This window comes from Arvicanthis niloticus, chromosome 13 (assembly GCF_011762505.2).
Source record: "Arvicanthis niloticus isolate mArvNil1 chromosome 13, mArvNil1.pat.X, whole genome shotgun sequence".
Taxonomy (NCBI): domain Eukaryota; kingdom Metazoa; phylum Chordata; class Mammalia; order Rodentia; family Muridae; genus Arvicanthis; species Arvicanthis niloticus.
The window spans coordinates 52,864,577-52,878,711 of NC_047670.1; the positions used below are offsets into that span (position 1 = coordinate 52,864,577).

At 52.0% G+C, this 14,135-nt stretch overlaps 1 protein-coding gene across 1 annotated transcript in view; it reads right to left on the minus strand.

Moving 5' to 3' along the window:
- Window positions 1-14,135, minus strand: part of Myh9 (myosin heavy chain 9) — an 81,764-nt gene that overhangs the window by 10,527 nt on the left and 57,102 nt on the right. The window contains exons 14-26 of the mRNA XM_034517390.2: window positions 13,713-13,886; window positions 11,880-11,994; window positions 9,689-9,882; window positions 9,463-9,584; window positions 8,351-8,420; window positions 6,182-6,342; window positions 5,367-5,475; window positions 4,233-4,364; window positions 3,513-3,719; window positions 2,977-3,114; window positions 2,348-2,471; window positions 1,713-1,884; window positions 275-487 (exon numbers count right to left, since the gene is read on the minus strand). Of these exons, the coding sequence (XP_034373281.1) occupies window positions 275-487; window positions 1,713-1,884; window positions 2,348-2,471; window positions 2,977-3,114; window positions 3,513-3,719; window positions 4,233-4,364; window positions 5,367-5,475; window positions 6,182-6,342; window positions 8,351-8,420; window positions 9,463-9,584; window positions 9,689-9,882; window positions 11,880-11,994; window positions 13,713-13,886 (1,931 nt within the window). The remainder of the gene's footprint in view (window positions 1-274; window positions 488-1,712; window positions 1,885-2,347; window positions 2,472-2,976; window positions 3,115-3,512; window positions 3,720-4,232; window positions 4,365-5,366; window positions 5,476-6,181; window positions 6,343-8,350; window positions 8,421-9,462; window positions 9,585-9,688; window positions 9,883-11,879; window positions 11,995-13,712; window positions 13,887-14,135) is intronic.

The following is a 14,135-nucleotide window of genomic DNA, read 5'->3' on the forward strand; positions in this document are numbered from 1 at the left end:
AGTGCTGGGTTACAGGTGTGCGCCACCACACCCAGCCTCACACAGATTCCCTACAGTTGGCCTCCTTGGTCATCTATCTATCCTCAGGCCCAACCCAGCATGCACACTGCAGACTTGTGCCTTTTCAGCCCTAAGCTCCATTCTCCTTCACCAGGTCCTGCAGCAGGACTTCCACTCTGTGAAGAAGCTGCTAAGGAACCATCAGCGCACACACTCCCTGCTTCACGCAGTCAGGCCTCCCCAGCTGCACCTCCCATCAACCCGCCCGTGGTACCTCAGCTCCTGCTGGGCAGCCGTGGAGTCCAGCGTGTCCTCCAGCTCTGTCTTCAGTGCCTCCAGCTCTTCTCCAAGATCCCGTTTTTGCTTCTCAGCTTTATTCCTGCAGGCTCGCTCAGACTCCAGGTCTTCCTGGAGCTCGGAGATCTGAGTTTCCAGTTCTCGAATCTTCTTCAGAGCCATGTTCTTCTGAGCAGCTTCTTCTTCCACTCTGCCAAAGAGATCAGCGACCTCAGCACGGGGCCACTCGCACCACCAAGCAACGGGAACGTGCAGAGGAGCCTCAGGAAGGCACAGCAGAGCACCATCTGGCAGTCACAGTCATGGACTGAGGACCAACCTTAGCAGAGTTAAGCCAGCCAGGACGTTTAAGAGCAATGCTATGTGGAGCTGGAGAGATGGCTCACGGTTAAGAAGAACACCAGCTGCTCTTCCAGAGGACCTGAGTTCAACTCTCAGTAATTGAACTCAGCTCACAACCTCATAGCACCACATGGCAGTTCACAACTACCTGTAACTCCAGTTCCAGAAGCCCTGAAGCTTTCTTCTAGTTCCCAAGGGGACACACACACACACACACACACACACAAAATTTAAAAATATATATTAAAGAAAAATACCAATTGAGAACTGGACAACAGAATTATTTCATTTTCTTAATTAAGACTGCCTTAAATATATAAAAATTCAAATGTTTACTGAAAAGATACAAAGAAATAAAGCAGTGTAGGTCAAGATCACTATAACTAAGTTAAAATGTGGATGTGCTAGGAATCTACATGGTTAAGAGCTGTTAAAGTCAGCTGAAACCACTGTATAATGGTAGTGGCAGATGGGGGGGGGCTGTACATGTGGGGGCAAGGCATATGAGAAATCTCGACTTTCTGTTCAATCCTGCGGTAAATCTAAACTTGCTATTTAAAAAGGAATGTATATAGGGTGGTGAAATGTCTCAGCAGGCTTGCAACCAAGCCTGAGGACTAAGTTCAATCCCTGGGACCCATACATGCAAGAAAAAGACTCAGGCAAAATGCTCTCTGACCTCCACAAGTACACCATGATACATAATCCTTGAGCACCCTCCAATAGGTAAATGTAAAAAAATTAAAAAGAAAAATTTACTTTTAATATATGCCTATAGCCACAAAACAAGGAAAGAGCAGGGGACAGGAGACCAGAGGGGAAGTGGAAAAGGAAATGGGTGAAAGGGGGAGGGAGGGAGAACTACAGAGAATGGGGAGGGAGGACTACAGGGAGTATGGGCTATAGATGGCTTTGTAAAGCTTAAACACTCCAAACACACTGTCTGTGGATCAGAAGTATCTTCCCATGGGCTCTGAGACAGAGGCAGAGAGCATGCTCACGGCTTATTGCAGCACCAAGAATGGGACGGGAAGACCCCGCACATGAGACACTGGTTAGGAGCCAAGCCTTACCTGGCCAAGGCAGCCTGCAATTCCTCCTCTTTCTTGGCCAGCTGCATCTTGAGCTCTGCGATCTGCGCCTGGAGCTCGGCAATCTGGTCGCTGAGGTCTGTGGAGTCTCCCTCCAGCTTGCGGCGGGTCTTCTCCAACTCCTGCCTTTGCTTCTCCTCCCTACGGAGGCGCTCTGCCAGGAAGGGCAAGAAGGGCCAGAGCCTTAATTACTTGTATAAAACCAAACACTATGTACTTGTAGGACACATATACAGTTTAGAGCGACACCGTGGACACGCCCACTTCTAACTCTAAGATGAAGCAGAGCCCCATAAGCTACCAAGGCCTCTGTGTTCCCAGGGCCACACAGCACCTGGAGTTTGCAGCTCCTTCCTTCTTCCCTTCACAGCTGTCAAAAGTTCAACAGCTTCTAAAATGGCTGTGCCTGACACACGCCATATCAAAGCTTCATGCTTATCACTCCTCACACAGGCAACCGTCCAGCCATGCAGCAGTGAGTCTGCAGCCCTGACTCCCAGGAGAACCAGATAGCATCCCTAAAGCCTGATGACCTTGTCTTAAGCCAATGGCCTAGCCCTGGGCTGAGCCTGGCTTGCCTATGGATGAACAGGACGCTCATGGCCAGCGCGCCTCACCTTCCAGGTCGGTGATCATTGCCTCATGCTTGTTCTTGAGCTTGGCCAGGCTCTTGGACTTCTCCTCCTCTTCCATGAGGTTGGTAGTGAATTCGGCTACTCTGTCTTCCAGCAGTTTCTTCTCCTGCAAGTGGAGAAAGAGTGTCAGAGTTCAGTGCTGGCTGAGTACATACTTTAGCTCTTCCAAAGGAAGACTCAACCAGAAATGTATGGATCAAGGGTAAGGCGGGGCCTTAAAGACTTGGCGAAGCTCACAGACACTACAAATGTAGGCATCCAAGACCTCCCTGGGGTCAGGTAAGAAAGACTTCTAGGTGTCAACTAGTTTAGGGAAAAGACAAGTGGCCCCAGGTTAGCCCTATTAAGAGGCTGCCATCTGGCGTTTCCTCAATCCTAAAAGCTGGTAAAGACTTTTACCAAGGAGAAAAGGCAAGCCTCTTCCCCAGCCTCCTCACTCATGAGAAAACCCTTTGTACATGGTGTTGGTGCCCAGAGGCCCTTGTGTGCCCTGGGAGAAGTGGCATGCTGCTGGACAGAGGCATGGCACTGCAGGTGAACAGGCAGGTAGGCATGTCTTGGCCCTGCACTGCCTGACCTTCTCCATGACTGCATGGAACACCAGGCCCCACCTTGGCCAGTTTGCAGTTTTGGTCCTCCATGATGATCTGGTCCTCCTCCAGTTTCTTCAGCTTGGCCTCGGTGGTCACCTTCTCAAGCTGCAGCTTCTGCCGGGCACTCTCTTCCTCCTCCAGCTGCTCCTCGAGTTCCTAAAGGGAGAGGAGCCGTGAGGAGGGCACAGGACACACACATCTGGCCCCTACTCAGGAAGCCTGTATGAGAACTGGGGCACGTGACTGACACAGCATCACACTGTTCCCAGGGTTGCTTGAGCCAGCCACAGAGAGGCCTAGGCTGAAGCTGATGGAGGACGGACCAAAGAGAGAAACTCAGTAGCCTCAATGTTCAATGGGTAACGCTCATGGAGATGTGAGTCGTGGACACTGAGTGACTGTCACAAACGGCAAGCCTCCACAGAGATGCCCAGGTGGACAAAGAAGGCGGATGTGGTAATTGAATCTGTGTGCCCATCTTGTGCGACTGTTGGCCCACACCTGACCCCTACACAGCCCTGAGCCCCGCCCTGCCCAGCATGTGCAGGTGGTACCTGAATGTTCTGCTGCATCTTCTTCTTCTCTGCCTGCAGGTACTGGCAGCGCTCCTCCTCCTCCTCTACCCTGGCCTCCAGGTCATGGCAGATCTCCTCCAGCTCCTGCTTCTTCGCTGTCAGGCGGGCCCGGAGCTCCTCAGCCTCGGCACACAGCTCCGTCTCCGCCTGCAGCTGCTCCTGAAGCTGCAACTTCTCTGCCATTAGCTGCAAAGAACGTGTGCAAAGACTAAGTTCCTCCGGCCTCCACTTAGTCCAGATAAGAAATGCCCCCCAATGCAGGCACAAAAGGCTTGGTTGCCAGTGGCTGGCACTGTCGGCTGCTGAGAACTTTAGAAGCAGGGGCCACTGGCACGTTCCCTTGCAGGGAATATTGAAACTCTGCCCCTTCTTTCCCTCTGCTTCCTTTGCACAAAGAAGTAAGTAGCTCAGCTCCACCACTCTCGGTTGTGGCACTGAGCCTCAGCAGGGGCCTGACCACAGGCTGGATCTCTTCGACCCTTTTAAGTTATCTTAGGCACACTGTCACAGCAACAGCGCTGGTGTATACTCCTCAAGCAGCTCCAGGCTGGGTGCTTATGGCTCAGGCTCTCAGCTGACCACTGCTCTCCCACTAGACTGCAAATGTTTTCTAAGCTGCAAACCAGCTGCCTGCTGGTGGCCAACAGGGGGCAGCACTGAGAGCACCTGGGATTGACAAGAGGAGACTCTGACACCTACCTGAGACTGCATAGTCTCCATCTCAGTCAGCCTGTTCTCTGCAGCCAGATGCTTCTCTCGAACCTTTGTCAGTTCTGCCTCCTTGGCTAACAGCTCATCCTCATGCCTTATTGAGTTCAGCAGGGGCTTGACCTGGGAGAGAAGACAGGCAGAGTTAAGGCCAGCCACCCACCCCTTGAAGCTCCCTCACCTCTGGAATGCAAGCTTTAGAGATGAGAGGCACCCAGACCTGCTATCTGGGAAGGGGGTACAAGCAGGTACAACCTTCCCAGAAGTCAGTCTGGTACAACATGCTATAGGTCTCTGACTTGCTTAATTACACTGCAAGGAAACCATGTCTATATGTGCATAAAGATGTCGATGACAGCACTGTTTATAGGAGCAAGAGTTAGGGACGATCCCTCTGTCCTCTAGGGAATAGTTCCTAAAAACTGATGCTGATGGAATTCTAAATACAAAGTGCAAAATACAAGACTACGTACACAAGTCAGAGCTTGGCTACATAAGAATGCATACAGTTTACATAGCCGAGACTTACTGCAAGTGAAGATAAATGTAGAAACATCATGGTGGTGGTTCAGAGTGAAGGGTCCGTGAGTAAAGTTTTATGATCTTTCTAATGCTTTTTGGTATTTAACATACATTATACATATAAGCTAAAAATAGAACAAGTTGCAAAGGAATTTTTTTTTTTTTTGCAACGGGGTCTCTATGTAGTCCTAGCTATCCTTATTCACTATGTAGACACAGTATCTGCCTGCCTCTGCCTCCTGAGGGCTGAGATTAAGATGTGTCCCACCATACCCAGCTTGCAAAGGTTACTTTTAAAAACTGGGGGTATAGAGTAGAAGCTCTGAGCAGCTGGCTGCCGTGGGGCACCACAGGAGACTAGTGTCTCACATGGGGCCAACGTGTAGGTAAGGCAAGCCCTCACCTACAGACTCTGCTCTCTAGCTTGGCCCAGCCCAGACAGTGCCATCCACAGCAAACAAGCAGTGTTGCTGGCAGGCACTCTGGACAGGACCAGGTCAGGCTCACACTGCTGTGCCCTAAGGAGCTACAGGAAAGGCTTCCAATGTGGGCAGCAAACCCAACTCCAGCAAGAGGAGGCTGAGTTGCCTGTGGAGAACCCACCTTGGTGAAGAGCCTCCACCACTGCCAGTTGCGCAGCCTGAGGTAGGCAGCACAGTTCCTCTGTAGGACCTTCATGGCTGTCAGCTGCTGCTGCCTCTTGGCAAAGGCCCTGGAGAGGAAGGGGACAGTCAGCAACTCAGGGATGAAGAAAGCATACACCAACAACCCTGGCTCAGGAATCACTGAACACACAACAAATGACAAGGGCTCAGGTCACTCAGCCACTGCCTTCCAGCAAGGTACTCTTAGGCATGAAGGACCTACAAGAACTCCTGTGGCCTTAGTCGTGATTTCCATCCGTGTCCAGGGGACTTGGGCTATCCAGCCCTGCCGGCTCCCTGCCTGAGCCGATGGGGGTACACAGCACTAGCAGCTGATATGCTGCAGAAGTGGGGAGTAAGTGTGGGCGGAAGGGCTCCCTTTCTCCCTCAAATTCATGCTCATTTCCAGGGCTCAGAGCTCACACGGGGACTGGCCTGGAGCACGTTTGCCTGCTGCAGCAGGGAGATCTCTGACAGTCTGAGCTCAGGCTGCCTCCATGGAGCAGGACAGGCACAGACAGGCCTGGGTGTCATCCCCACATGGTGACAAGTGAGGACTAAGTAAGCAGACACGGAGCTCAGTCGACTGACTCCCAGCAGACTCCTTCATAGCCATTTCTACCCATTGAGAAATCCAGGAGGCAGAGGGGCCACAAGAGCCTGGGGCCAAACAGGTTCTGAAAGGCTCCAGGGCCTTCAACCACAGCTGTCTACACTGCCCTCAGCAGCAGGAACACAGGTGAGGAGTGTGGGGTAAGGGTCCCTGCAACTTACTTCCTGGCCAGGTAGCCCCTGCAGCAGGCCTGGAAACCAATGATGACATCGGTGATCTTCAGGTCCCGCTCTTCCTCCAGGTGGGCTAGCACTCCTGCCCGGAAGAACACTTTGCTCTGGCCAATGCGGTACAGGTTGCTGTCAAGCTCCAAGGCTTTGATCTAGAGGGAGGAAAGCAGACCACTGACTGCGCCACTCGGCACACCGGGAGAAATGGCCAGGACTTGCCTCAGCCCAGCTATCCCAGGGGATCAGGAGTAGCTGCACCTCCTGCAGGAGCCTTCTGCCCCAGGACAAGAGGGCATGGGTCTCAGGGACAGTGAGAGTGGGAGTAACACAAAGCAAGGTGACAAACTAGACTGCCAAATAAACACAGGACTCTTCAGAGACCTTGTCTACTTCCTGCACCTGGAGTCCGGGTGTCTCCAGGTGAAGCAGCTGAAGTTCATTGGCACCAAGATTAAAGAAAGGGCCTTCATGGGCCTCAGGACCTAACATTACCTGGCTTGTTTCCTCTCTTGAGGCTACTTCCCTCAACTATATGGGGGTGATGTTTCAGTTTAAAAAGAAAAACAGAGACAAAGCACGTAACAGTACCTCTTTCCTACCAGGGCTACAGGCACTACCCAAGAGAGTGTGAGAAACACTCAGCACAGGGCCCAAGCACCCAGTGAGCCCCAAGCAAGTTTTAGTCATCATGACAAACTTGGGTAACTCCAGCCAGAGCAGCTCCACTCCTTAGAAAGCCCACATGGCAGGGTGCTCTCTGCTGTCAACTGACTTGATTGAAAAATCAGCCATGAGACACGCCTCTGGGTGTCTGTGTGAGGAGGTCGCCAGAGTTTACCTGAGGAGGGACAGGTGCCACCATCCTATGGACTAGGGTCCTGAACTGAATTAAATGGGCAAAAGGAGAAAGCAGCTGAGTGCCACTCATTTTTCCTGCTCAGTGCAGATGCCATGGGACCAGCTGCCTCCCTGTCTTCCCATCATGCCCTCTTCTCCCTCATGATGGACTCAACCCTCAAAATGTGAGTTCAATGATCCCTCTCTTCCCTGAAGTTGCCTTCTGTCAAGTCCAGGGTCCCAGCAATGAGGAAGTAACTACCGCAGGCAGATACGTGGATCAGCCAGCCTGTCTGACTGTCTGGAGGGATTTAGAATAAGCTCCCACTGGGACTGTCACTGAGTATTCTACATGGGTTCTGGAAGACACCTGTTCCTAAATAACCTTGCAAGTCTATCAAGTCCTGACAGAAAGTCAGAAAAGTAGGGATGGGTGTGGGCCTGTCCCCTGCCTGTCCCTAACTCTCTTATAATGTGACAAGACCTAAGAAGTCATACCCATCTTTCCTGAAGAGCCCTGGAGAGAACTCTGGCCCTTGTAGAAGGCACATAGCACACCCCACAAGAAAGTGGCTAAGGGTCCATGAAGAAGAGGTAATCCAGACCCCAGGGGAGACTCTCCCCAACCCTGCCCTCCCCACACTGGCTGACAAGCATATGGACAGCAGGCAGCATCCCCCTGTCTCACATCCTTCTCCATCTCAATCTTCCAACCACTGCACATAAACTTAATCTCCATGAGGAGTGCTGAGTTTTTGTCTTCTAACTCTTCCATCAGCAGCCCTGCCTCCATGACTTCTGAGACAGCAAGCAGTGGCTACTCAGAGAGAGAAGCCAGGCTGGGAATAAAAAGATGCATAAGAAACACAGGAAAGGGCCCAGGGTGGGACTGAGCCCCCAGTGTAGCTATTTTCCAACCAAAACCCAGAGTGTGCACTGCTCATCAAGCCAGGGCAGGAGGGCATAAGGAGGGAAAGTCCAGATGTTGGATAAACCCCTGGGCCACTCAGCCCTGTGGACACACTGAGTACAACAGGCAAAGGAAACGGCCAAGAAAGCAGTAGAATTGTCCCTGGATAGACCAGAGCAGCTTCTGTCAGAATCCTATCTCCTCTGGCCTGGTCCTTGGGGTTTGTCCTGGTTCCAACACATCCCAGACTACCCAAGGCCTTTGAGGGTAGCCTCTCGGGGTACTTAGAAAAATCAGAACCTAAGCACAAGCAGAGAGCAGAGACCACACAGCATTGGCACCTTCAGGTCACGTGAGCAGCTGTGACCCAACAGTCAGAGGTGGCCACTGCAGTGGACTGCGGCAGGACTCACCATGAGCACACAGGCCTGCTTCCCATCCATGAAGCCCTTCGGGATGGAGTTAGGGGTGAGGATCTCATACCTGAGGAAGAAAAGAGAAACTGGTCATTGTATCCACACTTCGGAAACTAGGTGTAGCAGGGTCACTGAGTCTCCCAAAGAAAGAATCCCACCCCAGTCACACCCTGCTCCTTCTTTGGCTAAACAGCTAAAAGGGGAGTGAGCTTGGAAAGGACACCGGAATATTGCAGGCACCAGGAGTAAGCTACGGGCTGTGCTTGTTTCCTGCTAACCATCAGAGGCCTCAGCTGGGACCCAGGGACAGGCATGCTCACAGGTTCCCTGGACACTGCATATCAGCCCAAGAAAGAAGAGATGGTTGCATCATGGTAGCAATCAGCACTCAACAGCCACTAGACAGATGAAGCCGGCACAAGCTCCTGCTCAGACAGCAGGAAGCTGCAGCACCTTCCAACCCTGCTCCATAGGACCCTTCAGTGACCATGAATCTGGCTGCTCCCCTCCCACCAGCCCATCCTCAGCCCTGGAAATGAAACCCTGCACAATGACATTCCTTCCAGTGATGAGATGGGGCAACTATCCTCACATAAGTGGTTGTGCTGGATTCGTTCTCAGACATTTGAATTTAAGGTCTCCATTGGTGGCCCAGTTTGGAAGGCTTAGAAAATGTGACCTTGTGAGAGGAAGTGTGTCACTGAAGATGGGTTTTGAGAGCTTAAAGACTTGGTGCCACTTGGAGTTTGTCCTGCTTTCTGTTTACAGTTAGAGATGTGAGCTCTCAGCTTCCACTCCAGTACAGGCCTGCTACCACACTTCCTGCCATGATGTGATGGATTCTTATTCTGGAATTATAAGCCCTAAATAAACCTCTCCTTCTTTAACTTGCCTTGGCCACAGTATTTCTCACAGTAACAAAAAAGTAAGGGAGACAGTAGTGGTACCAGAACTAAGAACCATCTCCCCACAGGGCACTGAGGAAGGATGCAGGGACCCTGCCATTCACACATGTGAACACAGCCCCGGCTGAAAGTCCCTTTAAACAGGCCATCTGAGGCTTACTCCACATGTACCTTGGGCCAAACAAAGGGCCTAGGCCAGCTCACCTCTGCCGGAACTCCTGGAAGACCACTCTGTTGGGAAAGCCCTGGCGGCAGATCCGGATGCCCTCAAGGACACCATTGCAGCGCAGCTGGTCCAGCACCAAGTGTGGGTCCAGTTTGCCAGCCTGGAGAGGAAAATATATGTAGATAGTCTCACTATTGTACACAGGGGCTAATGAGTAATGGGTAGGTGAGTCCCGATGCCAGGGGTGCAGCCGAGCAGCCGCACCTTCTTCTCATGGTTGGGAATGATGCAGCGGACGAAGTTGGGGTTGGTATTCCTCAAGGTGGCCATGAGCTTGGCCAGCTGCTCCTTGTACAGCTGCCCCACGGTACGGAACATGCCCTTTCGGGTCTTGAAGGCACCGGGTAGTGCTGTCTCAGACATTCCAGCCACCTGGTCCAAGCCAATGATTCGATCCACTGTGAAGAACACAAAGCGTATGAGTGCCTATGCCACACTGAAGGACGGGGGCACACAAGAAACAGATGTCAAGACAAAGAGCAAAGTCTGTATGGAGCTGCAGGAAGGAGCCTTCTGCCCTGAGCTGAGACGTACAAGGGTTTCTGGATAGGACAGATCTGACCTGGGGAGGAGGCACAGGGGGCGACAGCAAAGTCCTGAGGTACATCTCTAGCACATACCAAAGGCTGACCTATGCGCATGTCCCTACCCTACACTAGCCAGCTCGGGACACATGCCCCTGCCCTAGCCAGCTCGGGAAGCCCCTCCAGAGCTGATCCCCAAGGTGAATCAATGAAGTTGGAAATGTGTTTGGGACTGAGAGAATTCCCCGAGGTTGGCTCTGCCTTAAACCCTGGCTCAGCACATGTAGGTTCCTGTGGTTCTAGATTTAAAAAAAAAAAAAAAAAAAAAAAGTATTTTAAGTTCACAGAGACCTTTTCTTAAAAGCACTGGACTAGGAGCCAAGCAATGGGATGTCCAGATATGCTTTGCCATCACAGACATGATCGGAGGACACGCTGTGTAGCAGGTACCAGGGCAGCCCACAGTAGCATTAGAAACCATTCTGAAAACCCAGTGCTGCCCAAAGTATTCATAAAGGTCTTCCTGGAACATTTACGCAGTACCCCATGGTACATGGGTGCTGCCCACAGGTCTTTATCCTCTAGCCCAACCCCAAAAGACATGGCTCTTATCCGTATGGTTCACACTCCGCAGCAAGGAAGTGAACAGTTTCTCCACGGTAACAACAAAAGCATGTCAACCAAATCCAAGCAGCAGCCATGATACCAGTTTATAGCAAAGGCTAGTATTAAATTAAGGCAACTGTCACTAGGTACAGGTTACAAGTTCTGCGGCAAAGTCCAGTTCCTACTCCTGTGTGTCCAGAGAGATCTTACTTATATAAGGACAACTTTTTTTACAAAATTGAAATGTGGCTTAAAGTGAAAGCCACAGTGGGGCTTGCAAGCCATCTGACTTCAGTACCCCACCATGGGGCCAGTTAAATAAACTGGGAACGAGTGGCTAAAGGAAACACGTGGGTCCTAGAGGATCAGGAGAATGTGGCCCCGTGGTGACTTGTCCCTTTATGTATCCTGTTGCTGACCTACATGGCTAGTGCTCTCTGAATAACTGGTGATCATACAGCTGCGCTTCAGCTAGACACAGCAGCACACACACTGCACCAACCTCGTGCCAGACACACAGCTATGCAAGCAGCCTCTAGGGGGAGCTCTAAGGAAGTCAGTGTTTTTCATGGTTTTCCCTGTGTGAAACTTGCAACATCCCAACCCAGTCCCTCAGAAGTACAGCCCACTACTGGAGGCCTGTGCCAGGCATGCTGCGGACAGGAGCCAGGGCAGCACAGGGAACAGACACAGCAAGGCAGGAGGAGCCAAGGGATAAGGAAAGGAAGACAGAACGGTACAAAGCATGCACAGCCACGGGTATGCCACACAGGAGACCCCAGTGCGGGCAGCCGGGCAGTCACCTGATTCTAGGTGGAGAATGGGAAAGCGGCGATAGAAATAGGCTCTCTGAGTGCGCTGCATCTCTGCAACAGAGAGGTTAAAGCAAGACCCAGGCAGAGGAGGGGGAAACGAGAGACAGAAAAAGAACAGCTTCAAGGCAACCAGTCTCCTAAGGAGGAGAGGCAGAAGTGCAGGGATGCTTGGGGTTGCAGGCCTGTGGTTAAGGCTGGGCCACCTGTGGAAGGTGTCTGGCCCCTGGCCAGAGCCAGCAAAGTCTAGGGAGCCTCTGCCCTAGAGGAGATGGCTATGGTGCTGTTTGGGGCAAACTGTCCCTTTCAACTCAGACAGATCTTCCTTGTGAGAGTCACAAAGGACAAGACACCTGACTGGTGTCATGGTCCTTTGTATGGTAGCTGGGTCCTCTGCAGACTGGGAGGAGGACAGGCCCAGTGTGAGGCAGGGCTGGAGGGCAAAGGGCGTACCATCCTTCCACAGCTCAGAGACAAACTTGTCTGAGGACTGGTGAAGCAGCGTGGCAATGTTGTCGTTCAGAGGGTCCATGTTCTTCATCAGCCACTCATCGGCTTTATAATCCACCTGGAAGAGGCACAGACTGGTCATGAGCTGCTCTGGGGACACAGACTCTCAGTCCTGCTAAAGGGACACAGAGAGCCTTGGTGTGAACACCCTCTGACCTGGTACTGCCATCCCCAAGAAGCAAGTGACAAGGGACAGAGGTAACAAGTACTGACAAGACACTCTCTGAGGGGCTGCAAATGGAAGCCAGCTATTAAGAACAACACAAGCTGACAAGGGATGGCTGAGAGAATGATGTCACAGCTAGCCACAGGATGCTGTTGTCTTTAAAGTAAGAACACAAGCAAGAGCCCCTTTTATGTCCACCTCAGAACACACTCCACATTAACTAACAGTTCTTTGTAGTCAGAAGGCAAGTTATTTCTGCTTTTTCTTGTCTTTTGAGAACACCTACCTTTTCTATAACTGCATGCATTGCTCTAACCTTTTCAAATACACTCTTAACACAAGTCCCACTTCCATTGTAGAAGGTCCCAGAACAATACAGGCAGAGCAGTGGGCACCTTGGCCTCCCTCTCTCTAGCCCACATGGCAGCAGCTGCCTCTGAGGAACAGGATGGAGCTTCCTTTGTCCTAAGATCAGCACGCACGTGCTCTAAGATGGCACCCCAGAGCGGGTGCTGAGCAGCAAGCCACCCTACCCCCACCCCCCGGCACAGGCATGGCAGAGCTAATTTCATTGGTCAGACCCTGGGTGGCAAGAAGAAAGTCCCACCTTCCATGGCATACATCATGCAGTAGAAGCATCCCGTGAGCTTCTGTGCTGGTAGCAGGGCACTGCTGGGTGGCGGGAGGGAACAGAAGGCCAGGAAGCCTTCCGAGGGCAGCTGTGTAAATAGTGCTTGGGTTTTACTGTATTTTTCTGGGAAATTTTAACAGTTGCTTCAGTAGCCTTAGGAAGCACACTGGCCTCACAGGAGAGGCCAGACAACACAGGCCAGAAGAGCATGGGAAAGGCTCCAGATCACCAATGAAGAGGTGCCAACAGTCCAGAAGGTGTGTCTCAGCTAATACTGAAGACTGCCAAGCAAAGAGCAGCTTCCATCTTAGCATAGACTAAGTTAGGCAGAGGCCCCCGAAGCACGCACACTCTGATGAATCCTAGCCAAGGGCTGAGCACAGCTCCACCACACACCAGCTGTGTAGCCCCACGACAATGACCACTATCTACAGCAGGGACAACTCCCTTCCCCCTGTGATAGAACATGCCTGACAATGTCTGGAGACAGTGTGGGAGGGTGCTACAGCCAGAATTCTTGTGGGAGAAACCTGGGGTGCTGTCAACACTAAAGAAGCACAGGCACAGCCAAGACACCTCACCCTGGGGACTGACCCACAGAAGCTCACCTCATCTCTGTCTGCTGCCAGATCAGGAAACAGAAGCTCCAAGAGATTAAGCACCTTGCCCTAAGTCACTCAGTTCCTAAGTATCAGGGTCTCTTTTCAGCTCCAGATTACAGCTACAGCCCCTCCACCCCTAAAACACATTATCCCACAGCCCTGACACCCAGCCACAGTCTACAAGCTTCCAACGGCACAGCTGGGCATGTGTGAAGGGGCTCAGAAAGCGTGTGCAGGCTTACTACTTATTATGTATACCACACATTATCAACCCTGCCATCCTGAGCCACACCTCCACCCTTCTCTGGCCGCCTCACCACACCCCCACCCTTCTCTGGCCACCTCACCACACCCCCACCATTCTCTGGCCGCCTCACCTTGCCAGCATAGTGGATGATGCAGAAATCAGCCTTGTCCTTCAGTTGCTTGGGCTTCTGGAACTTGGGGTGGGTACCCTGCTCCTGCACCACCTTCTCCACGAAGCTCTTGTCAGTGGCTTTGGGAAACCAGCACTCCTCATCTAACAGAGCCAGGATGCCAGGGGGACCAGCCTGGAGGAAGGACAGCAAGGGCACAGGTAAGGAGCAAGGTAAGGAGCTATGCCCAGCCACAGGAGGATCCAGGTGCACGAATCCTCAAAATTCTCACACAGAGGACAGGCATTCGGGAAATTCATTGCCATTAGAGATCAGGGCCCGAGTTAAGAACTCTGTTTTAGGGTACCTCTGGAGTCTGGGCCACGGCTGAGAGATGATGCACTGTAGCGGGTCTTCAGCAGTGACAGTAACTAGTGAAGCCTC